This window comes from Plutella xylostella, chromosome 5, assembly GCF_932276165.1.
Source record: "Plutella xylostella chromosome 5, ilPluXylo3.1, whole genome shotgun sequence".
In the NCBI taxonomy this organism is placed as follows: domain Eukaryota; kingdom Metazoa; phylum Arthropoda; class Insecta; order Lepidoptera; family Plutellidae; genus Plutella; species Plutella xylostella.
Genome location: NC_063985.1, coordinates 3,170,750 through 3,197,267, shown reverse-complemented (window position 1 = coordinate 3,197,267; position 26,518 = coordinate 3,170,750). Strand labels below are relative to the sequence as shown.

The window sequence follows — 26,518 nt, the reverse complement described above, 5'->3', positions numbered from 1 at the left end:
CATTGCGAGGGTCGTGTGCGAGGGCAGGGAGATAAAAATGTTCTGGCTGAGGGCACACATTGGAACTGCCGGGAACGAAAGAGCCGATGAGCTCGCCAAAACGGCAGCTCTACAAAGCACCTCCCACGACTATGACAAAGTCCCCCTGTCCTATGTCAGGAAAAAGATCAGAGAGGAATCGGTCCGGAAATGGCAAGACCGATATGCGACATCCAGTACAGGAGCAGTCACGCGTAAATTCTTACCGGATGTCAACCAAGCTTACCGGATTACGCGAAGTGCCAAACTGACCCCTGCTCACGTACAAATGCTGACTGGACATGGGGGGATAGGAGAGTATTTGTACAGATTTAAACTCAAAGAAAGCCCAGAATGTGAATGCGACCCCAACATCATTGAATCGGTCTGGCATATAATTCTCGACTGCCCCCGTTTCCTTGCTGCAAGACAAGATCTGGAGACATTGATAGACAGGAATTTGGTGGAGTCAGAATTAAAAGATATTCTGGCAGACACCAAGCATAGACCTCATTTTCTATCTTATTCAGATCGTGTCTTCAGAGTAGCAGCCAGGAGAAACAGCACCATACCCCGCCCCGACCCGCAATCAATACCAGTATATCAAGCCTCAGTCACAACCATCACAGCACCACCACAAGCAACTCCTAAAGAAACAGCAACACATAAGCTGTTGGATTGTGGAGAAAAAGGAGAAGCTAGACTAAGACTCCGAAGCGTGGCTCTGTTCATGGACGGAAGCAGTGAAAGACTCGGCATCAGCTTCTGTATCTCAGGGGCGCGAAAGAGCGTGGCCATATCACCCGGCCTAGCCTCTCTCCTAAATGGGAGCACATCGAAGGCTACCATGAAGCGTAAAGCCTACGACGCATTGCCAGTAACCCTAGTGGGAAATCAGCCCTGCAGACTAGTGCGATGGCGTAACAAGACCATCGCACTATTCGAGTGGGCCGACGACACCCCGTTCGTTCAGGCATGCTCATGGCTCAGTAAGCTTGGAGAGATAGCGCTAGACAGTAACGTCCCCAGGATAATAAGCGTAGACGCAATGGTGATCGAGTATAGGAAAGGCGAAATTGTTGACCAGCTGGGTTGCCTAAAAGCCTCAAAACATCATGAAATAGTGGTGTACGAGGACAGAGGCGAAGATCTAAGCTTTCTCAAAGGTCATATACTTGCGAGGGGCATTGACAACTGCCACCAACAAGCCGAATACTTGGTCACCGGATCTGAACGCCTACAGGAGAGGATGACCGCTGGGGCTGTCGCCGCTTCAGAACAACGGAACATGGAAAGGAGGATGCACAATTTAACATCGCAAGGGCGTGTCCAAGGGTTCCTCCAGGCTTTTAAAGCAGCTGCCTCAAGCCTTATAGGAAAACCACAGAGGACACCCGAGAGGCGCCAAATCTCCAGAGAACCTAAAACTGGAAAAAGGCTTGCCCAGAGGAAAATTACTCGAGCGGATATGGGCCAGGTGGTCCCACCGAAGCTGAAAACAGCTACCACCTCAAACGACCATCTAGAGAATGCCGCCATCGAATTTATGGCAATTACAACCGCCACAAAGCAGGTAAATCTCTTGTCCTGCAAAACGATCATGCAGACCTACAGGCAAGAGAACGAAAGCCGGCTAAAAGTTTTACTCGAGGAGGCCGAAGCCTGCATATACGATAACAGTAGTTGCCAAGTCCTCAGAGGCAAAATGACTGGAGCGTATATGGCGGCTTATAGCGAGGAATGCGGATTCGTGCCCTGGGAACGCAACATCCCGAAACTCACTCTCCCACACAACAACCAAATGGTGGTCGTAGCTCAGTGTACCAGGATTATGCTAGAGGACAAAATCCTAGCAAAAGCGGAAACCATTAACGCTACCTGGAATAGCTGGACGATGCCCACCATCGCTTGGGTGAACGGGGTACCTGGATGTGGGAAGACAACCTGGGTGGTAAATAACTTCGATGTGAGCAAAGACACCATTATCACCACGACAACTGAGGCGGCCGCCGATATACGAAACAGGCTAGCGCATAGGATCGGGGACATGGTTAGAACTAGGGTACGTACGATGGCATCAGTCCTAGTAAACGGCTTTAGAGAACATGTCGGATGCCAACGCCTGATAATTGACGAGGCCCTGATGAACCATTTCGGGGCAATCGTAATTGCCGCCCGCCTGTCCCGTGCCAGTGATATTGCTCTAATCGGAGACATCAACCAGCTACCGTACATAGACAGAGAGAACCTATTCGAACTAAGGTACAGTCGCCCAACACTGGTAGCAAACATCACCCAGGAGCTGTTGTGCTCATACAGAAACCCCATGGATGTTGCATACGCCCTAAGAGAAGTATACTCAGGCATATACGCAGCCACAACGCGTATCCAATCCCTGCAGCTGAAAAGGTTTACAGACGCAGCAATTCCAAAATCCCAAACCAACACTCTATTCCTGACGCATACACAGGAAGAAAAAGAGACCCTGACCAGCCAAGGGTTTGGAGAAGGAACGGGATCACGCGTCTTAACCATACACGAAGCACAGGGATTGACGTACGAATCCGTCATTATCATAAAAACAAAAGATAAAATAAAGTTGCACGATAGCATACCTCACGCAGTAGTGGCGCTGTCGAGGCACACCTCCGCCTGCACCTACTATGCGGATGACACCGAGGACGCTATCGGCAACCTCGCTAAAACGGCAATAACAGCACCGAAGAAACGGATCCTCGAGTACAACCTAAAGATGGCAATAAAAAATCGGGACAAAGAGGTCGTTGCCCAGCAATCAAGGCTTTTGGCAACGCAAAATGGAGCGGAATAGGAGAATTTTGATTTTAATTTTATATTGACGGCCAAACCGTATTGCATGTATTTTATAGTTTTGTTATGTATAGTATATAGCATGTATTGTATAGTTTTGATATGTAGGTATTGTATAGTATATCATGAATTAATATTATCTGTATAAGAACTAACCAATAAAATTAAGATAGTTTTAAGAACACTGTCACACATTAACACCAGGCAAAACAACAGCGATGACAAAAGGAGTGTGTGGCCACTGACAGGCGTCTGTTAAGTTCTCTGAAGACAGCTGACACTGGCCCTACCCTTCAAATGTTTGTTGCCATTATAATTGTAAGTGTGACTGTGTGAAACAAAGAAAAAAAAAAAAAAAAACAAGAAATGCACAACTGGGGGTTTTTAGTCGGTTAAAGGCCGACACTACCTGGGTCCCCTTCCCAGGTGTCTGTGTAGATTTTCCTCCAGGAGTGCAAAAAAAAAATAAAAAATTATTAATAATATATAGGTATATATATATAAAAGATAAAATATATATATTATAAGCTTCCACATTGAGTAGTGAGTAGTTAAAAGATGAAGACAAAAAACAACCAAACTCTCACAATATATTGATCTCTCAAAAAGGCACGGACATAAAGTCTGTGGAGTGATAATAAAATCTTTAAAAAAAAAAAAAAAAAAAAAAAAAAAAAAGGCGACCTTCGCTGTACACGCTTTACAATTTTCCTCAAAGAGGTCTTCAAGAAGTTGACACAGTCCTGGGAAGACAAGGACATCAATTTCGGAAGTAAAAAATTGTCAAACCTCGGTTTTGCGGATGATATTGCCCTATTCTCCCACTCAACGCCCGAGCTCCAACAAATGTTGCGAGAGCTATCCACGGCAAGCCTTGAAGTTGGACTAAAGGTGAACCGTTCGAAGACAACAGACATGAGCAACAGCACGAAACGTAGGGTTGAGGTAGATAGGCAAGAAATACAATATGTCAATGAGTAATTTATTTGGGCGATATAGCGTCCTTCGTCGTGGGTGCTAAGACCGCTAAACTGAAGTGAGACTGGGCGGCGCATGTCTGTCGTATGCAGCCGGATAGGTAGGGTAAAAATGCTACCAAATGGGTAGCCGATAACGGCCGCCGGCACAGGGGCAGACCCAGAAGAAGATAATGGGATGACTTAGACGTGTTTAGTAGGAACTGGAATGAGGGGGCCATGAACAGGGATAGCTGGAAGACCCAGGAAGAGACCTTTGCCCAGCAAAGGGTCACATATGTCACAATTGAGTTGGGAAACTCCGTCACATATTCTCCTCGGCCATCCCTGATCAGAGAAGAAGACTTTTATCATTAGAGCCTGAAGACAAAAGTCTTCTTAAACCAGTGCATCTTGCTAGTGATGACGTATGGGGCAGATAGGTGGGCACTGACGGTAGTACTGGTCCACCGATTTAAAGTCGCTCAGCGTGCTATGCTTGGGTTTTCTCTGATGGATCATATCAGAAATGAGGGTATCCGTCAGAGGACTAAGGTTACCGACATAGCTGTCAAAATGTGCAAGCTGAAGTGGCAGTGGCCTGGCTATATCTGCCGAAGAACCGATAACCGTTGGGGTCGACGAATTCTCGAGTCACAAATAAGGACAACCGTAGGCTGGTAGCCAGTAGTGGCTGGATGAGGAAGCCCGAGGACCAAGTGTTGTGGAGCTCCTTGGAAGAGGCCTATGTTTAGCATTGGATGATTATTGACTGATGCTTGGACACAATGGGGTCTTCAAAAAACATTTTATAAAATAATTGTATTTTGTAAAAAAAAATTAGGACCTAAAGAAAAAATAATATAGCGCAATCAGCACCCTCCTAAATAGGTTATTTAAAGATCCGTCTCTGAATTTTTCCATATATTCCCTAAAACAACGACGAAAAGTATAATACGCCATTAGATACGCAATAAAAGTCCGTAAAAAAACGACGTATCATATAGTGCGACATAGTAGGATACATAGAACAATGACCTATCTGATTTTTCAGGAAACCTAGACTTATTACAGACTAATTATACAGGCTATATTGCAAAAGTCCATTCGTATAATAATGTGACCAAATTTCAAATGAATTGCTTCAGCCGTTTTCATTTTATCGAACAAAACGTTGTTTAAAAACTTTAACTGGCTCTCCTGTAAAGTTGCTGTTTTGCAGATCCGTCATTGTTCTACGACTGCGACGATATAAATCATTATGGTTTCAATTTAGTCAAAGAATTAACTGGAGATATCTTTATAATTAGTATAACTAATTAAAATCACACTTGAGAACCTCTGGAGACTGAAATATCCGTATTTCAGGAACTTGAAGGAGAAATTTGTTCCAACGACATAAATTAATGTTTATCTGCACAAATAATATTGTCGACAAACTAAAATTTAAGTAATATAACGAAAAATTACGTAATTTCTTAAAGTTCTGTGTGCTCTGTGTAACCATGTTTTTGTGTGTGTTAAGTTTTTAGTGTGTATTGTGGATTTTTAAAACTAAAATGTCTTTAAATATTAATGGAAACTTTATTGGAAAAAGTACTAATTATTTATTTAACTTTAATGCATCCATCAGCTCTGTATGTTTCCTTAACAATAATAAAATAAAATAAAAAAAATAAAAAAAGTTTTAATCAGCCATATTTCGAAAATACAGAAGTGGCTCTTAGAACTTGAAAAACTATTTTTTTTCCTTTTTTAATTACCTTAGAAGCTGGAAGGACTTTAATGTAATCATCAAACATCCGATAAATCAATCTCCACCATATTAAACAGTCTACCACATTCATCGTCTGTTCTTGAGAACAATAGCACGAAATCACCTTTTTCACTAACGAAACTTTTTATTACTGCAGCGCAAGTGTATTGGACGTTCCTTTCGCTTCGTACTTTAACCAAAACGTGTAGTTTCTCTTCAATTTTTCGTTGATGAATATCCTGTAAAGGTTATATCCTAAGGTTGGAGTGTTTGGTAAGAATGTGACAGATTTGTCGTGTGACAGAGGGGTAAAATGTATTGCAAAGTCGAATAGTATTTAAACAGTAACATAAAATGTATTATTCAGATGTTGATTGCAAAGTAATCGTTATTACCAATGAGTAAATAACAAAATAATAATTTAAATATATTTTATTTTAACAATTACCTACGTGACGAAGCTGTCGCCGAATAAACACACGCACCTCCTGTCACACTTTGCGGGTGGCCGATACGCGGTGTCTGGATCTCTAAGGGGAAATCTTACCAAGGGGGAAAAGGAGATCTTAAACTCTGATCGATGGCAATAAGGACGAGTGGCTCAAACAAATATTTTAAATGGCAACCTACGTGACAGAGTGTAACTACTAAAACATTGGGTAGTGAGAGACAATTTTTCAACATTTTTTTCAAATAGTTCAGAAATATTTTAAAAATATATATTTTGTTTTACTAAATAAGTAATATCTTCTGGAGTTCAAATAAAATTTTATATTTTATCTCGTCATATATTTTTTTTCTAACATTATGAAATATACGCAGGATGAAGTGGCAGGAGACAGCCAAGATTCGTATGAAATACACCTCTGTCACGCGGATTTACCACTCTGTAACGTAATTTTAAATACAAAAATATAAATTTATATTTTTGTAAACGTTCACAGCCGTTCTGTTTTTAGTACAATGCACGTTGAAATATAAATAAATAAATAAATATTTGTAAAACTCATGATATTTTCCTCACAACTGGTGGAGACACAGTTATGTAGGTTAAAAAGAAGAACTGCCCCATTACCGTTAGTTTTTTCTGCAACGGGTTTGTGATACTTTTCTACCTAATTATATTTAGATTTAAAAATAGCATAGGTAGTTGATAGTATAAATATAAAAAGTTGATTGTAAAACAAGCTTTACTTTCAGTTATTACGATAGTCATGACCCAAAAAATGTACCACATTATTCCAACTACAAGCCGGGTGATACCAGTATTTTTTTAAGTTCAAGTCTTATCTAACGTCTCGTCGTGAGCTAATTAGGTAATATAATTAACTATGTCGATAAATGATGATGGGCACAAATAAATGGAAACTGGGACCAGCACCAATAGAAATGAGTGATACGTCGTTGAAAAGGTATTTTTTTGCAGAATATGAATAACGGAAGCGCTAGTCTTGATTTACTGTCCAATTAGAATAATCGTACCTTGAAAGTTTTTATATTTTATTTCTGTAATTTTAATGTTTTTGTTTGTTTTTCACATTCATTTTTAATTTTTATAACAAAATCATCATACTTCATATAATATTATAGGTATTTGTTTATTATCTCAGTAAATAAAACCAGTTGAAAGTAATTTCTCCAATTTCAATAATACGTGTTTACGTGTATTACGCCATAACTGTCATCGAGAGAGAGTGCAATGCCATAGAAAAATACATCCTTCCGACGAATATATTTCAAAATGGACAACTTATACGGATTTGTCGTCATAATACTTTTTTGCTATCTTGAAAAGAGCTATCCAACGATGTATGTCTCATCTTTATTGGACATAGGTCCCAAAACGCCCATTGTCTTTTATCAGTTGTCATTTCAATAGAGATTTATCACCAAACCATTAGCTGATTCATGGACACTTCTGTCCACTACCTGATCTGGCCACGGTCGGTTCTACCGTCTTCCTGGACTTAAATGGATTTGGAGGATTATCCGAGAGTCATTTCGCTCCCGTATGAGCCAAGAGCTAGAAACTTTTCAAAGCTAAGCAATACACATTTACAAAAAATGCTAGGACCCTACCATCAACGCTGTAATATTTTGCTGTAATCGTCCGTAAAACGTTTTTTTATGGTAATGCGAATTGTAATGGTGTAAGGAGGAAAAAATAAGCATGAACGGTGATATTAGAGCCAAGGAAGATATAACTATCGATAAAAACAATTTATCTTATCTAAGTATTGGGGGTCTATTATAGCACTATATTGAAAGAATGTTAATATATTGCCGCTTATCAAACGTGACACCCTGCCATAAATAAAATACATGAAATTGTACAGACACAGACAAAGGTAGCGTGGGATGCCCCGCGGCCTGCAGGACCGATGACACTAGAGCAGTAACCGGTAATAGCTGGATGATGAGGAGAACCAAGGACGGAGCATTGTCGAACTCCTTGGGAGAAGCCTCTCAGACTACGTCCAGCAGTGGAAGATTGATGGCTAATCATGACTATGTGACTCTCTCATAAGTGATAAGATGATTCAATAGTAAGCTAGCCAATTAAAGTGCCTAACAGGTAGCACTATTAGGGCGGATTCGACCAACGACGAGTAACTTTTTACTCCCGAGTAAACTACCAATTACTCGCGAGTAGGCAGATTTTGCATTCAACCAAACCTGAAACCAAGATAACTAGCTTATCCCAAGAATAAAATGTTATTCCGCCAAAATTGACCGTGTAACGAGCTTATCCGAGAGTAATTTTGTAATGGCGGCGGCACATCAGCTGATTAGAAAACCGTCATAATGACATATAAACACATCTGTCAAAACATAAACAAAAGTACGTTAAAAGGCAAATTCTCAGAATAACAACAGCGAATAAAATATTAAAACATAAACAATTTTATACTATTATAATCCATTCAAACTAAGTTGTCATGTCATTTCTATTGCATGCTTCGAAACGCAGCTATTTTTATTTTAGTAGCATTACAGTTTCGTTCCTCGTTCATTCAATTAATCATGGTATAACTTGGTAGAATGCAAATGTACTTATCCCAGATATTTACTCGCGTATAAATTTTATTCCGGTATAGTTATTCTCGTGTAACGTGATGTTTGGTCGAATCCACCCTTAATGATGTAAAATATTAAGATTACTTTTTACGATTCATGTTTTATCATTAGCGCATATCGGTATCATTAAGCGGAAAACATACAAAGAATTTATGCCTATAATTGTTTATGGATAGGCAATACATTTATATGATATAATTCATTTGCTTTCTATTTTTACATTCATAATAATTTGATATGACTTGAACTTCAGCCGGTTATAAAGAAACACTATTATCCACTGATATCATAGAACAACGCGGACTCGGGTGTACCCTCACTCAATGACTGATATGAATTTGCCCGGCTTATCCTTCCACTACGATGACAAACCTTAGCCCAGCTATAAAGTTTGCACCAGACTCGCTTAAAAGCTTCATATTAGAAGGTAGGTACTATCACCGAGCAAGTCAATCACTTGCTAGTTGCTTCTACTACAAACAGCCACACTAATATAGACGACCCGTTAAAATGTAAACCTGTCTTTATTACAGAGAATTATGCGCGAAGTAGTATTGGGCGTAAAGTTTGCATACTGGGAAAACAGCCTAAATGTTACTTTATATTATAGTAGTAGTATGAAAACGATTATCTAATAATTTATTTTATTAGAACCTTAAAAATACAAACAACCTGACCTGACCTAAAGTGATTGAGGAGTTTCTTTCGCTATTTCTTCTTCTCAGTGACTGAGCCTTTGTGAAATGGTGGCAGAGTAATATGACTTTCGACAAATAATTGTAAAAATGTACGTTGAAAAAACTGATATTCTATTCTACATTGGCGGACATACATCGTTGACTCATAGATGAATAAGTTCTTATAGTATAATTTAACTGTTTCGAATGAGTGGAACCCTGATAAGTTGAGGTTGAATCTTGAGGTAGAGCCATGGTGCCAACTGGTTACAGCCATGTCCGTTATTCCGATGAGGTCGATGACCTTCAAATCTAAATGTGTCAATCATTGCCATGGAATTCATATCAACATTCAATAAAATTGATTGAGGCATTGGGATTGTTTCATATAATTGTTTAACATGTCCATTTGGAGTTCATTGCATGCCCTAGATCACTGGTCAAAATAGGTCAAATTGACGAAATTAAAATAAAAGCCGCCTTGGCGTGGATCCTGCCAAACTATCATCATCATCAGGCAACAATTTTCCACTGCACTTCATCCTATCACTTTGTCCCCATTAGTTGACATCTCACAAGTTTCAGCTACTATAGACAAGGCAAGACCTATAGGCCCAGAATCGATGGTAAATGTATCCCATTATCTGTTGTGATCTTTCCCAGAAACCTTGTGCTTATAATCGTAGGTATATCGAATTCCATTAAAGTGTAGTGACAAATTCGTCGTCATAAGTCGAAAAGATTAAAACTTATGTTGCCTCTCTCAATCTATTCTTAGCCATACATTCTTGAACACATGTAAAAAAACGTTTTAGGTTCAAGCCACAAAAAAATGGGCCCAAAGTCAATCCGGATTTATCCTGTTCTAGCCTACACGTGTAACTTAAAGAATGTTCAGGTCTGTTATGCAATCTTTAAAAACGTACCCATTCGATGACGTCAAGACCTAAAATCACCTTTAAATAAAGCCTTATTTGAATGGGACACAGCTCCAAATTATTTGAAAGCTAAACAGATCTTACAACTTTAACAATCTGGACATAATGAGAGTAATCAGTTATTTAAAAAAAATGCCGTTATTCTACTTTTAAGTGTTGGCGATGGCAGTTTAAATAGTTCAATCTGGTTTAATCCAGTTCATTGAAATATGGATCTTGGCCAATAAGTCAACTTCTTTATCAATTCACTAACCTTCAGAAGATAACCTTTCTCTTGTTGGTATACATATTTTTTCAGTATTTATAGGTAAGTAATGATTGTTTATTATTTATTTTACACAAATAAACAGAAATAAATACAGGAGCTTGTGCTTAACTTACTTGGTAACCAGAGGTTCCTAGACGGGCTGCTCCAAAGAAGTCTATACTATAGAAGTATCTACCTGCCGTATTAGTTAGGAGAACCCTGGGCAGTCAGTGAGTTCCCTGTGCTGACTAACTAATCAATTATCTACCCTGAAAAACTCCAGTCATTGACCAGTCATATAGGAGCATAATATTAAAACAGGTTGAGACATTCACCTGTCTCAATGGATGGATGTTGAACTTTTGAGAGCGAACACAATTAGACAACTGTGTTTCGAAACTTGAAAAAGAAGTTACAGGTGATTTTGCATCGGTGTAAAGCCCTCATCACCCGGGTTAACCAAAATGGTGTTATTTTACTGTGTGATTGTCAACCACGTCTCAATTCGATCAGTAAGATCTATTCAGTAATGTTGGATCAAGCTAAGTAGATTACGGTGTAAAAATTCTTACAATTACATAATTATAATAGTGACTGGGTAAATGGGTGGTCCCTGGTTTCCTGTACAGCCACACACACACCAATCTATTTCCTATCTGAAGAGCAACAAAATCGTCACGGCATATTTTTGATAGAATAGTAATACAGAAGGCGTTTCGCAAAAAAGACAGGCATTTCGAGGCTGCAGTTAAATAAGCACTTATCCATGCTAAGAGTTCTAATTATCAAAATTCGTAGAACTAAAGTTGTTCAGATGGACCCCCTGAGTCACTCCATTTCGGCATATATAGGTAGAATCTGTAGATACACTTTTAGCAATTTGTTTTTTATAGAAATGTGTTTGCATAAAACAAAATTACTGTTTTTTAAGTTACTATTAAATATATTTCAATAATGGAAATAAAATACCTATGCAATCAAAAAACGTATACTTACCTATCATCATTTAAGTATTAATAAATGCATTTACAGTCCAATTGGTATCTATGAATTCCTGAATGACTAATCTATTTCGATTGCAACACAATTTTGTTGAAGAACTCACACTAAAAAACCTCTAATTCAGAATGACTTAAGTATATTTATTTTTAACAAGACCTACAAAAACTAGTTGTTAAATTACTACAATTTACATTGCTACGGCATCGGCATCGGCATTATCAATATATGCGATATCCTCTCCATTCAAGAAACGGAGGCTAAAGTATGTCCGTATCTCTGAAAGCGGGAAGTACATCGGCTGTTCGCTGACAGAGCGGTTCACTCCGACTCGCCTGCTTGCCCAACAAACTATTGACCGATAAATAAACAACACATTTTTATTAAGGTTCAAAGGCTGAACAGACCTATACGTCTTCAATTTCCGCGTTTATCACATTAATATTATTCGGAAGATTTACTTTCGTAAGTCTGTGTACTGAGCAATCACTTGTATTGTTTATGCGAATAAACGTTCGTATTGTCGCTGTTTGTGGGAAACCCGCGGGGTGTATTTGCCATTTTTACGACTGTATCCTCTATTAAGGTGTTACGCTGTAAGCTTCATGCAAACAGTGGTGTTATTATGTGCATTAGTGAGATTCGTGTATAGAGATATTGGCGTTAGTAGCGGGTGTGTATAAAAGTGGGGTTCAGTGTCGGGGTGTCACAGTGTTGGGGTGCAGTGATGATGAGTGCCAAGTTGGTGACAGGTGACAGTGACAGTCGCGGCAGCAGCGAGTCCTCGGGCTCGGACAACTACGTGCTGGTGCCTCCGGAGGGGGGTTGGGGTTACATCGTCTGTGTTGGATTGTCTGTTATTTTTGTAAGTAAAAAATTATAGACTTATTAGGTAAAGTTTACCCCATAGCTTAGCTCCGGTATAAGGAGTTTGCGATTAAAATTAACTGCTGAATTTAACGGCAACATTTGTAAAAATTCAATCAAAGTACAAAATTCAAACCCTACGACAATGGTCTCAAATTACCTTAAACGGCAGAACCATTTTAATGGCTCATCTCATAACAATTACCTCATAACCTCCTGTCTCTCCTATTTGAATCGCCCATATTACTTATGTTTTATTAAGCATACAAAATTAATATTCTTCACCGGTGAAATAAATTCAAACCAAATAAAAGTTACATGAAATATGCAGGTTCTGAACCTTTGATGTCCTACTTTCGATTAACTTGTCGAGAGTTTATAATGGAATTCGCGATAGATTTGAAAAATAAGCTAATATTTGCATTTAAAATCAATGCACAGGATGTTTACGCTTTAAAATGCTTACAGTGAAAGTGTATTTTTATATGGTAGAGAATTTAAAATTAAATGACTAGAAATGTCTTAGCAAATCTATTTTTAATTTTAATGGTATCGCAAGAATGGCCTCTTTTATATATGTATAAGAAAAAAATAAATACATAAGTGTAATGAAAAGAAATCTCCTGAAAAGTGGACTTATTACAGTCCACCTCAAAGGTACACTTTCTACTATGTTCATATTCACAACGTGATATTCGACTTGTAACTTATGTAAACTTGTAAGTATTGTGAAAAAATGGGGCAAATCGTTAGCGAGTTACGCCGCATTAATTAATTATATCCAAACAGCTACTAAGTAATTATAAATAAATAAAAACTTAAAGATCCCTTATCATGCACAAGCACTGTTCCTGGAATCGCCAATAATAAATATGATTAATCTGTTAGGTACTTTTTTACACAATCAATAATAAAATAGTTAGATCGATAATTCTTGTTTATAACTTCTAAATTATTTTAGAGATAGAGACAATTTATAAACTTTTTTTCTAGTCTTTATCAATTTATACTAGGTACCTATTAAGTATTATATCTGTGAGCTTCTGTCTGTGGATCCCCTCCGGCTCACTCTGGTGGCCCGACGACCTTTAGACAGGTGGTCGGTAGTGGCTGGATGAGGAAGAATGAGGACAGAGTCTTGTGGCGTTCCATAAACGATTACCTACGGGCTGATGATGATGATTATCTGTGAGCTTTGATAAAATAGTTTTTTTTAAGTTATTCTTAAGGGTTATAGGCTGGCTGAGCTGAAATCAAGGGGATATACATATATGTACAAAGGTTCCACTCGAGAGAGCCGCGTACAGGAACTTCGCCCCCTCTCAGAATAGAATAGAATAGAATAAGGGTTATTATAATACCCTGTCTGTACCTAACTATGTATAAAACTATCAGATAGGTTTTTTAAAATAGGTCTCCATGGTAATACTCCAGAGGCTTATGTTTTAATGCAAATGAGATGCAAAATTCACAATCGGCTTAGAAGCTCTACACTACACACTGAATTCGGTCAAAATGTTACCTAAAAATAACTGTGAAAGCGTTTTTCAGTGTAGTAGATCGTAGTTTACATGCGTTTTCGATTATACCTCTCTCTCTCTCTCTCAGCCTTCCGTAGTCCACTGTTGGACATAGGCCTCTCCTAACGATCGCCACCCCAAACGGTCACCCGTCATCTGCATCCAGCGGCTTCCCGCTACCTTCCGCAGATCATCAGACCAACGGGTTGGGGGGCGACCGACACGCCGTTTGCCGACACGGGGTCTCCACTCCAGAACCTTTCTACTCCAGCGGTCGTCGGCTCTGCGGGCTACGTGGCCAGCCCATTGCCACTTCAGCGTGCTAATCCTTTTGGCTATGTCGGTAACTTTAGTTCTCCTGCGGATTTCTTCATTACGAATCCTATCTCGCAGGGACACGCCTAACATAGCCCTTTCCATAGCACGCTGAGCAACTCTGAGCTTGTGGATAAGTCCTTTGGTGAAGCACCACGTCTCGGCTCCGTAAGTCATCACTGGCAACACGCACTGATTGAAAACTTTTGTTTTCAGACACTGAGGTATGTTTTCAGTGAAGATGTGTTGTTCGATTATACCTACCAAGTTAAATTAATGTTAAGTATAAATACAATATAAAACGATGGCTATGTCTATGGCCGGGGCCCACGTATAGTAGGGTGGAACAAGCACGTCAGTGCGGCTCATCGGGAGGCCAGATCGAGGTTTCATGAATGGTTGTTAAGCGGTAAACCTAGTTCAGGATGTGTTTACGATGATATGCGCAGTAGCAGAAAGGTGTTTAAGTCCAGACTAAAGTGGTGCCAAGACCACCAGGACCAAATAAAAATGGATGCCCTTGCTGAAAAACATGAGAGAGGTAATTTTAGAACGTTTTGGAAAACCACGAGTAAGATGAACCCGCGACCTGGTCTCCCGGTGAGTGTTGGTGGAGTGAGTGACCCGAAGGATATTGCTAACTTGTTTAGGGACCAGTTTACTATCAATTCTCCCCTGGGCCCTGCTCGGACGATGCCCAATGTTGAGACCCATGTACAGGAAATGAGTACTCGTTTTACAGCAAAAGAAATAGTAAAGGTCATAAGGTCTATATCTAGAGGAAAATCTCCAGGTCATGACGGTCTCAGCATTGAGCATCTCCAATACGCGGGTCCTCATATATCTAGGGTTCTGGCAATGTTCTTTACATCATGTGTTAGACACTCTTACTTACCTCCTGAGATGTTAATTACGGTGGTGGTGCCTGTCTTGAAAAATAAAACCGGAGACGTTGGAGATATGAATAACTATAGGCCCATATCTCTGGCGACAATCCTTGCGAAGGTTTTTGATGCCTTACTGAATGTGCATTTACAAAATCACTTGGTATTGCACGGTAATCAGTTCGGTTTTCGACCGAACCTATCAACTGAGAGTGCAATACTAAGTCTAAAGCACACAGTGAGGTACTACACCGATAGACAGACTCCGGTGTACGCCTGCTTCCTTGACCTCTCCAAAGCCTTTGACCTGGTCTCCTACGACATCTTATGGGGAAAACTGAGGGATATCGACTTGCCTCACGAGCTAGTTACAATTTTTCAGTACTGGTACTCGCACCAGGTCAACAACGTGAGATGGGCGGGCGTGATGTCCGAGTCTTTCGGTATGGAGTGCGGGGTGAGACAAGGGGGGTTAACCTCCCCCTCACTCTTTAACCTATATGTGGATGCGCTGATCGTCGCGCTTAGCAAGCAGCATGTCGGATGTCACGTAGACGGCGTATGTGTAAACAATTTGAGCTACGCAGATGACATGGTGCTGCTGAGCGCGTCGGTCTGCGGTCTGAGGAAGCTTCTGCGGATCTGTGAGGATTACGCAATGAGTCATGGTCTGAAATATAATGTGCCGAAAAGCAAATACATGGTCTTTGCGGCCGGTTCAAAACGTCCCGACGGTGTGCCACCCATCAGACTATACGGTGTGCCTTTAGACCGGGTAGAACATTTTAAATACCTTGGGCATGTTCTAACACCAGACCTCAAAGACTGTGCTGATATAGAGCGGGAAAGAAGGGCCCTATCGATAAGAGCAAACATGTTGGCTCGCAGGTTTGCACGTTGTTCACAAAATGTAAAAATAACTCTCTTCCGAGCATTTTGTACCTCATTATACACGTGCAGCCTGTGGGCTAACTACACGCAGAAGTCTATTAGGGCCCTTCAAGTCCAGTATAATAACGCGCTAAGGGCAGTGTTGGGGCTGCCCCGCTACTGCAGCGCTTCAGGCATGTTCGCGTGGGCGCGCACTGACTGCTTCCACGCGACCGTGCGGAAGCGCTGCGCGTCCCTGGTGCGGAGGGTGCGGGCCAGCGCCAACACTGTCCTTGCGATGATTGCGAACAAAGAGGAGTGTCCTTATATCCGCCACTGCTGTCAAAAACATGTCAAAACGAACAGTGGCGGATATAATATTATTAAATTTTAATTATTATTATTATAATGATTTTTTGTATGTTAGTTTTTTTTTATATAAATTTAATCTACGTTGCCAATATTATTCAAAAAGTATCATTGTTTTCTATTTATATTATTTTACCTATTGATTATTTATTTTAAATTTTACTGCATAATGTACCTAAGGAATGTTTTCAAATTTTCTGTTAATTTGTTCCTCCGTTCTTGTTTGTGTTCTATGTGTAAATTGTATTTTTAATGTGTAAATGTAATTTTGATGTTTTATATTATGAGTCCGTGGTTACTCGAAATAAATGAATTATTATTATATTATGTATAGAATTTCCCGATACTTACCTTGTGTTTATATTTAGATTACAAATGGGACATTTTATATTTTTTAAATCGCAGAAATGTTTTCTCTTCGATCCATTGATACATAGGTAGGTACTTTTTGCACGGTTAAATAATATTTTATCTTTTTTATAATTCTATTTATAGTTGTTTAAACCCAAGAGAGGATGCACTAAAATACTAATGCAATTAATGTATAAATATTGAATTTAAATGCGTAAAAAACATGAATAATTCAGATTTAAACTAACAATAATGTCTAAATATATACAAAAAGATCGTAAAGCATTCACGTAAATTGATTATTTATTATTTTATTAATGTATAAAAAACGACCCTACCTTATTTCACTAAATGTTAAATTTAAATCACCTATAATAAGAAGAAAAAAACGCATAACTTTAGGTATTTTTGCAATTAAATAGCTTTATAACAGGCCTAGACCTAACATACGAAGGAATTCAAATGTCAAGTCATGTATATAGGGTGCTAATATTTATTCTAAGTGCCCTATTCTCGGCAACTCAGCGATTCAAAAGCAATCATGATACAAATTATGTGTAACTATAGCATACTGCTACAATGCGTTATAGCGCAAAACATGGATTTCCACCCGAAATTCAAGGAAAACCTAAATACTTGTAAGCGGACAAGAGTTCATACATAATAAATATCTCTTCCATTATAATTTATTAATCGTCATCAGCAGCTATAAAACGTCACAATTAATACTGTCTCCTCAACCTGCCTCAATGAGCCAGTAACGACTATCCTGCAAGGTTAAGGTCAAGGTCTATCGAATTGGAGGACGATCCACATCCACACTACGATAGTTATGCATGACACTTTATGACAGATTCTTTGCCACCAGCTTGCAGATAGGGGTTTATTATATTTATGTACCTACTTACCAAAGGAGCCTTTTCCAGTGACGTATTAACTGTACTTTTTACTTTATATGGGTCCGGCGCCTGGACAGTCAGCGAATGGTGATATTTTGAATGGCTAATCCTTTCACCACGGTGACTTATCCTAGACTAAGGTGCTTCTACTTTAAACACTAGAGTTAGGGTGCTTACATAGAGAATCGGGTTCCCCGTATCTACCTGTACCGGTAACCTGATTATGCGAAAGCGCTCATGATATTTAAAATCCGGGAAATGCTCCATGATACAGGGAACCCGATTCTCTATGTAAGCACCCTAACTCTAGTGTTTAAAGTAGAACATCGGTTCTTCGGCAGTTATCTCCGGTCCCCTATGCCACCAGCTTGCAATAGAGCTACTGATATTGTATTAATTTCGTTGTATTTCTTTCCAGATTGCCGGTACAGCGCATCAGCCGGTCTTTGGATTCATCTATAATGATTTCCTGGACGAGTTGGGAGTCGGCACTGGCGCTGTCACCCTGGTATACGGGGTGTTCCAAGTCACGTTAGCTATTGCAGGTTAGTATATAATATAACAAACCCTTTGATCCGTGCTTCGGACGGCACGATAAGCCGTGTGTCCCGGTTGGTGCTTCGGCAGCAGTCGTTAAGCCTAGTCGTTAAGCTTGAAAACATCTGACAGTCGGGTTGCCCACTTACCCGACAACTCAGCACAAGCTTGCTTGTGTTGGGGTCCACCAACCCGCACTAGGCCAGCGTGGTGGACTAGGCCTAAAACCCTTCCTTCCTTCATTGGAAGGAGACCCGTACCCCAGCAGTGGGGACGTGGTTTTGATTTATTTATTTATTTATATAAGGAACACCAGCAGTTAACACAACAGACATAAAAGTAAATTTTGATCATCCAATTTGGTGACAATAATGTACCTGAGCGTTTCTACATTCTAGCTACAAAAGGGATATTTCTCAGCGCTACTGCTTCGTACATTCAGCAAGATTTGGTTCATGATTTGGTGTGAAACGCGATGAATATTAATTGACGAGTTTACAATTAAAACGTGTATGATCATGCACCTACATTGCTTAGGTATTATCATGTTTTGAAATAACTAGCCTACGTTGCTAAATTGTGAAATACTAGGCCAAAGGCATTTGCGTGACGTCACAGAGCGAACTGTAGACAGCTTGTCAATTTTAAGTAAAACAAATGGTTTTTCATGCCTTTTTAGCACGTATAACCAAAGAATTTCAGGACTTGCTGATGTTGGTCATTATTATATCACACAACATTTTAACTCGAGAGTGCATAAGTCGCATGACTGATGACATTTATGCACTCGTAGAAAAACTAATGAACTCCATTATCTACTTACTAACGCCGCGTCTGCTATTTTGTTTACAAAAACTATACATAGTTACATTAGTTTAATTACGTACGCCGGAAAACTTTTATATCATAAAACATTGATGTGTCATTTGATCATTAGAGTGTAATTAATTAACTATGTTATTTTTACATATCCCTAAATAAATAAATTTAAATAAGCTGCCTTGAGCACCTTGAGCGCTATTAAGAGTTTATGTAACAAAATGAGGCTGACAACTCAATCACAGTTGCGAGTGTTTGCTCAAGATTTTCGTTGTAAAAACCTCTGTAATTCTGTTGTTTCAGGTTTTTCCGCAAATATTGCGCTGAAGCGGTTGTCTCTTCGACAAGTCGGTTTGATAGGAGCCGGCATCTACACATTGGCCTCATTCTTGGCCATTTTCGTCGAATCCACGGCGCAGTTGATCATCACAAACGGGCTGCTCCAAGGCTTAGGAATGGGCCTGCTAATCCCAGTCTCCTATACGAGCTTCAATAGCTACTTCACAAAGAAAAAAGTGCTCTATCTGAGTCTGTGTAAGGCCTCTATTGGCTTGATAACGATGGTGTATCCGTTGTTTATTAAGATGACGATGGCGGAGTACGGGTTCCGGGGCACGCTCGCTATTATATGCGCGATCTCGGCCCACAGTATATTTGGCGCCATTGTGCTACATCCAGTCGAGTGGTATATGGTCAAGCAACCGAAAACTTGTGAACAAATAGTTCGTAAGTATACAATTAAATTACTAATTATTATGCACTTACAAAAAACTATTTTTTATAATATTTTATTCATAATTTATTTATCTTTCAGTCATACCACCGACACCAGCAGTTAAAGACAGCGACTTCGATTTCCCCTTAAAGAACGGCAATGGAAATTTAAAGATTGAGAGCGCGCGATCAGTCGAGAACATGTTCCAACCGCGATTAAACGACAAGAGGAAAGGATCTCAGCTGTTGTTTGTCACGAAACTTGGAGATGATAGGCGACTGAGTATACCAGTGGTTCTGATACCCGAGAGTAACTGTAATAGCAAGTTTAACTCTCAAGACAACGTGTATGTGGAGAATTTATACAAGGCGGCGTCGGTGCACAGCCTCGGACACTTCGGTAGTATTGCGGCCGAGCCTATGCCGATCATAAAGAACAAGGAAGGGAAATGGTGAGCTGCATTTTAATAGTTTTCTGCATTTTTCAGTGATTATGTGAATCACAGTCCAAAGATTCTGATAATCACAAAAATATGCAACGTAAACACAATAATACCTTGCATTACGCTAAGACGTGATGCTAGCGTCTTGCGCCCCATGCTAGGCATTTTAGACCTCATCCAGGACCAGGACTGAAGGAATATTGCCATAATCTGCTCGCTTGGCAGATGGTAGCAATATTACACAACCTGAACACCCAAGACCCGAGAACAAAAATATACTTCTCTTTAAACAAATGTCGACCCCTGCGGGGATTAAACCCAGGACTAAACACTCGGAGTCACTAACCCTACACTACGCGAACCCATAGTTTTAAATGTAACTTCTTCACAATTATCATTTTGCTGACATGCTCGGTTCGTACTTTATTTGGCATAGGTAAACTTATATTTTATAACCATTTCTTCCAGGCAAACAGTGGTGGAGTTCCTGGACCTCTCCCTCCTGAAGGACCCCGTGTATGACAGCATCATATTCGGAATGGCACTCACTTTCTTCGCAGACCTGACCTTCTTCACTTTAGAGCCCTTATTTTTGGACAGAAACAATCTGAGCCGGGTAAGACAAACAATTTATGAAAACCGAATTCCCTTTGATCTCTTTTCAAACGAACAATCTACTTTTAAGTGAAGAGTTCTTTGTTAGCTGACATTTAAAACATAATACTTTTTATTTTCGTGGAAATTTAATAGAAAGCTTATATTATTTGAGTGAGTCACATTCGGGGGTAACTCTAGTTTACGAAAAACCGACATCTCATTGAAATAAACGTACCGATTGCATGATTTTTTCGCTTACTAGTTTTTTGGCAAGATAGCGTAACCTTCGTAATTATATTGTTTATCTGATATGATATGTGTGTATTATTTTAATACGTTGATACCTGCAATTAAAACGCTTATTTGTATTATGTATTTAGAATAATAACAATCTGTTCACGTAATTACAAGAATAATCTAGTTTCTATTAACTTTAATTCAATAACTTAACCTTACATCGTTGACGAAGGAGCTCATAAGATACTTTTACGACATAAATCTAATTATACACTCGGGTGCAATGAAAATATTCCAGTGACCTGATGAGCCTACGATGATTGCTTACCCACCCACTAAAGTCCCCAATTTAACCCACATACAAACTCCCAACCTCAGTTGCTAACCATTTGTCTCCCAATTCCAGACAGAAATAGCGAACATAATAGCCATCGGAGGAGCCTCCGATATGGTGGCGCGGCTTCTGCTGGGCGTCGGCGGGCAGTTCTTCGCCATGAACAGCCGACACATGTTCTTCTCTGGGGCTCTGTTCGCCGCCATCTTTAGAACTGGTGAGTAAGGGGCCACAGAGGGCACGGTGGTGGTTGTTTTCACCCCCAAGAGAAATTGCCTGTTTCGCAATGTCTGAATAATGACTGTGGCATAAAATACGTGCTGTCATTGTCTAAACATAATTACAGAAAGTGAGAGCATGGAGGTATTTTATCCCACAGGTTGCCATTATCCAGATATTGTGAAATTATTAGTAACTTAACTACCAAGTAACCATTCTTAGTGATACCTATAGCTAAGAACGATTTTTTCGAAAAGACAAACGTTTATGTCTGCAAAAAGACCCTCATTTGTCTTACAAGAATCACTGACCCCTAAAGGGAGCTTAGATACGTGACAGTGTAAAAGGACAATAGCTAAGAGATTCTTTATTTTATGAAACCTTGTTGTGTTTTTGTATGCTAAAAATACTCATTCATTTTGAATGGATATTACTAGTGTACATTATACATTACAATGAAATCTGACCCAATATGAGTTTCGTCTTTCGTCCTTACATTCCTAATTATGAATGGTTCCGTTCCACCGCATAAAATAATTATAATATTGAATAGAAATAATGAAAGGGCTAGCAAAAACAGTACTAGGTAGGCTACTAGCTACGTGGTATCCGTAACTATAGTACCCTCTCTACCGTTACGCACTGAATATAGGTAATATTTTACAGTGTTTCGTAGTAGGTAGTACCTAGTATAACTTTATTGTACATAAAAAATTTAAGTTAACAATCAAACTTATAAGTCTAGTCTACCTACTATGGTTGTAATCTTATTATGATAAATTCAATCCACGAACGTAGTTTTGTACGCGTACCTTCACTACATAGTAAAGAAAGTTAAAAATAAACAATTGAACGCATCTATTAATATAGTACTTAATATAATACTAGATAATAAATACTAGACTTTACACTACATTAATCTATCTAATCAATAATTGCCACCCCCCATTAAGTTAATTGTACATAAGTTCTCGTAAATATTCGTGTTTTATCAGTTTTTATCCTTATCTTTATAAATTGTTCACTACGTAAGCTGATATTCATAAAGTAAAGATTTATTAGATTTCCGTGTTCTGTAGTTAGCCGCGAAGTTCAATGACCGCTCTACAGCCTGATAAATGAACTTCGATCAAACATTTATAATTGGCGGTTACTAATAATGGCGTGTACTATTTGTTTAAAGATACATTCATAGTGAATGATACTTATTCTTACGAGTTATAGGTACTTATATACTTACATAAATAAAACCAAAAGAGAAAATAAATAGGAATATATTTTTCGGAAAATCACACGAGTTGACAGGCCTGAAAATAACCAATGATGTAATGCTGAAACATGAATGGTATCTCTGCCTACTCCATAGGTTTATTTATGGCCTAAAAGTTCACCCTTAGCATCAATCTTTCTATTATATTGCTGTAGATGTATTATATTTGTTCGATAAACTAATCGTCTCCATTGTCTTTTATTTCCAGTGTTCATTCAGTTCACCACCTACACGCCTCTGCTAATCCTGACCGGCATCCTGGGAGCCCTGCGCTCATTGGTCCACATCTCTCAGCCAATCGTGATGGCGGAACATGTCCCCATAGAGAGGTACCCTCCGGCGTATGGACTCTACATGCTGCTAGCTGGAGGGCTGAGCTTGAGCGTCGGCCCTATGATTGGTAAGTTAATGAAATTGTATAGGTTAGTAAAACAAATTAGGAATCGGTCGGTAGACCACTTCCCCGCTGTTCCGATGACGAGAATGATGAGAAAAGTACCTAATGGGATAAAACTGGATTAGTGTGGCACAGAACCGTAGATCTTGGTGTAACCTGGTGAAACGTGGCAATGGGTTGTCATAGGCTAAAGATGATGATGACTGGACTTTCGAGTGGCATTTATTGCAAACTGTTCGCTATTATTTTACCCCTTTGTATCTGAAAATATCTGAATAAGCTCAAAGGTTGCATTCGAGAGCCCGGTAGCAAAATAATAAAATTTAAGTATTCAAAATATTAAATTATTTTTTATGATTCTAAAAATATTTAGCGTGACTAAACTGAACGGGTTCTAAATGGTAAAAAATGAGTTATAGTCTCACCATTGGCAAAGGGCAATGATTATGTAACAGTAGGTTGAATTGATTATCAGTGCGATGAACTCACAAAAAACTTGTGTAGGTATGACGTCTCATACACGACCTAACCTTACAAGAACAGAATAGAGATTATAAATTATTGTGAAGACTACCCAAATATTACTTTGCAAATTCCATACCAGTATTTAATTTTTATATGCATTTGTTTTAATTTACCGACATTACAAAGCTTACCTAGCTAGACTAGCGTATCATTAACACATGTCAGAAATTAATGAATGAACATAACTACATAGTGATTCTGAGGGAGTTTATACCCTATCCCTATCCCAATATGCCATGCCAACCCTATTTTCCCCACATTTTTTTTTATAATAAAAAAGTTAAGTCTCATTATTCCTGAACAATCTATTTCTTTCCCCAGGGTTCATCCGAGACTTCACGGGTAGCTACGTGATAGCCTTCAACATGCTGACAGTGTGCAACCTCTGCTGCGTGGTCCCGTGGGGCATCGAGGCTCTGCTCGCGCGCAGAAGAAGTCAAAGGGAAAAACATCTCCAAACGTGATTGAAGATCAAGACTGAGCTTAATTTGGTTAGTTTTAAAGACCTAGTGTACCGTCGGTTCGTTATATAACCAACCTGTTGTGGATCACGCTAGGCTCACATGGCGGCACGCGCTTCGTGGTTTGGTCTCGCCGCTTCAAGGATGGTTCAGAGTTATGTAATCAGGCGGTTGGGCTGAATGACGTAGGAAATAATTTGATATCTTTGACCTAAGGTATTTGCTCTGAATGAGGTATTTGATAGCTACAGGAAATTAATAATTATAAGTATATTTATTAAAGAATCGGTGGCGGACGACATGGGTTTGCAGCGGATGTCCCAACGTTAGTACCTAACACTGGTTTCTATGTGAAAAAAGTATAGGATTAATTTTAGTAATACATACATAGAAAACAGGAGTGACGTTGCGACATTTAGCTGCAAGTTCAAATCGTTGGCGGCAGTTGGCACCTCAAGGGTCTTGAGAATTTGACTTTTATTTCATGAATAGGGAGGCTTATCGCCTTGTAGAGAGACACCTTCTATGAAATTAAACCTACATGGTGTACCCTTTTGTAACACCCTGTATAGAAATCTATACAATGTATGTAGAATATCGTTGTATTTCCTCGCCTGTGGAGACAATTACGTAAGGTAAAACTTAACTAGTACCTACTGAAATGCTTTTAACTCTGGTTAGACTGGCTAACTTAAGGTGGGCCCTTGTGTTGTTTCTAGTCAAAAATTTGATTAAATGTCTATTATTGACGTGAAAGCCGCCAAAAATGTGTGTATTTACTAATTATAATGTTATGGACGTTTACGGTCTAATATAATTTATGTACATAAGTCAGCAGTCAGTACCTTTCTAAGTATTAGGTTAAATTATATTTAAGATAATTATAAATATTATTATTAACATGTAAATAAATGAATATATTAAATAAGTGTATTATTTGTTTCATTTCATGCATTTAGAATGAAATGTATAATAATAAATGGCTCCGATAAAATTTACTATAGCTTGCCTATTCTTAGGTAAATTTATAACTAAATAGGTATGTTTAAAATAGTACTTTGATTAAAACAAACTCAAAATTCATACATCGCGTACATAATGAAACTCAAAATCCATGTAAACATACATTGCGTACATATTGCATCGACTTTTTAACATTATTATGCCAGGTGAACTTCTCTGGTAAAAAAGTAGTCAATTACATAATACAATAAATACTTTAAATAAGTGAAATCTATCAACACATGGTGCCATCAAATTGAAAACTCATAATTTCAACTTAATACCACAAGTAGGTAGTTGTTAGACGTGATATTTGGCATTGGTTCAAATTACTTTAGGCCTTCCGTGTCCGCATTCTGGGGTCAAGGAAGATAAAGCCTCTAATTGGGGCAAGATACCTACCTTAAATTATATCCACACATAACCTTAAATTATACCTTACATTACCTACCTACCTACCTACCTTAAATTATATCCTACATAACCTACATCATCTTACACATTTCATGATTTTGCGTAAATCATTGTGAAGCCACGACAGGACACGCAAACTGACCGTTTTTTTATAATAGCACGTTATCTGTAAAATCAGATAAAATTTGATTCTGACGGGAAAACCGTGATTTAAAACTACGTAACCTACATACTTTTAAAACCTGTAATTAAACTAGGCACATTGTAATTAGTCTAATTACGTATGAGCTTCACAAGCTGAACTACACAGACAGAGACGCTGAAGTACACAGTAAGTATTTTTATTGTGTGCAACGTTAAAAAATGACTAGGCCATTTTTTCACTCATTATTTGAAAATAAACTCACGGGCAATGAAAAAGTTGCACTCATAAAATGCCGACTCCAAACGACCCCAATTTTTTCAAATTTTTTTTTTTAACAAAATATTACAGTTTATTGTTGTTAATATCCTGAAGCTCTGTTAAATGTTATTCAATGTTGCAGAAGGCATCCTTAAGCTAGCCTTTTCCGTTTAGGAGTAATTTGATATTTTTCTCAGTGGAACCTTTTCATCGCCCGTGAGTGTAGTTCCTAGTTTCTCATACTGTCGCTATATTGAGGCTGAGTAACGGATGCAGCTCAATGCAAAATACTCAAAATGGGCATCATAAATTACAAGTTTATCTCAAATCTATATCTAGAAAAAAATGTAGAAGCATCCTCTGCAGACAGCTCACACGGTGAATAGCTCTAGATAGTTATGAGTTATTTTATTATTTATTTAATAACTAGTTTTAATATTCATGAGCGTGTAATTTAATTTGTTGACAAGACATTTACGTATCGTTTACATGTCGTTATAATATTGTTTTATAGCTGATTGAAATTGGAGATATCATATATCAAAGCTTCCAATATAGATTTACGTAAGCACT

General features: G+C 38.7%; 2 protein-coding genes across 5 annotated transcripts in view; one reads left to right on the top strand and one right to left on the bottom strand.

Annotated features, from left to right (window-relative positions):
- Positions 1 to 26,518, bottom strand: part of LOC105391556 (solute carrier family 12 member 6) — a 355,094-nt gene that overhangs the window by 222,880 nt on the left and 105,696 nt on the right. The window lies entirely within an intron of this gene.
- Positions 11,796 to 25,055, top strand: LOC105388685 (monocarboxylate transporter 9). The gene is made up of 8 exons (XM_038112944.2): positions 11,796 to 12,363; positions 17,992 to 18,118; positions 19,233 to 19,655; positions 19,744 to 20,095; positions 20,555 to 20,702; positions 21,327 to 21,471; positions 22,952 to 23,143; positions 23,987 to 25,055. The coding sequence occupies exons 1-8, from the start codon at positions 12,226 to 12,228 to the stop codon at positions 24,127 to 24,129; spliced, it is 1,668 nt and encodes a 555-aa protein (XP_037968872.2). The 5' UTR covers positions 11,796 to 12,225; the 3' UTR covers positions 24,130 to 25,055.

What these genes read in the sequence shown, in the direction of transcription:
- LOC105388685 (XM_038112944.2), top strand. Translation starts at nt 12,226, where the DNA reads ATGATGAGTGCCAAGTTGGTGACAGGTGACAGTGACAGTCGCGGCAGC. An exon ending in AAGAACAAGGAAGGGAAATG is followed by an intron (nt 20,096 to 20,554) that starts GTGAGCTGCATT and finishes CATTTCTTCCAG; the next exon opens with GCAAACAGTGGTGGAGTTCC. An exon ending in CGCCGCCATCTTTAGAACTG is followed by an intron (nt 21,472 to 22,951) that starts GTGAGTAAGGGG and finishes TTTTATTTCCAG; the next exon opens with TGTTCATTCAGTTCACCACC.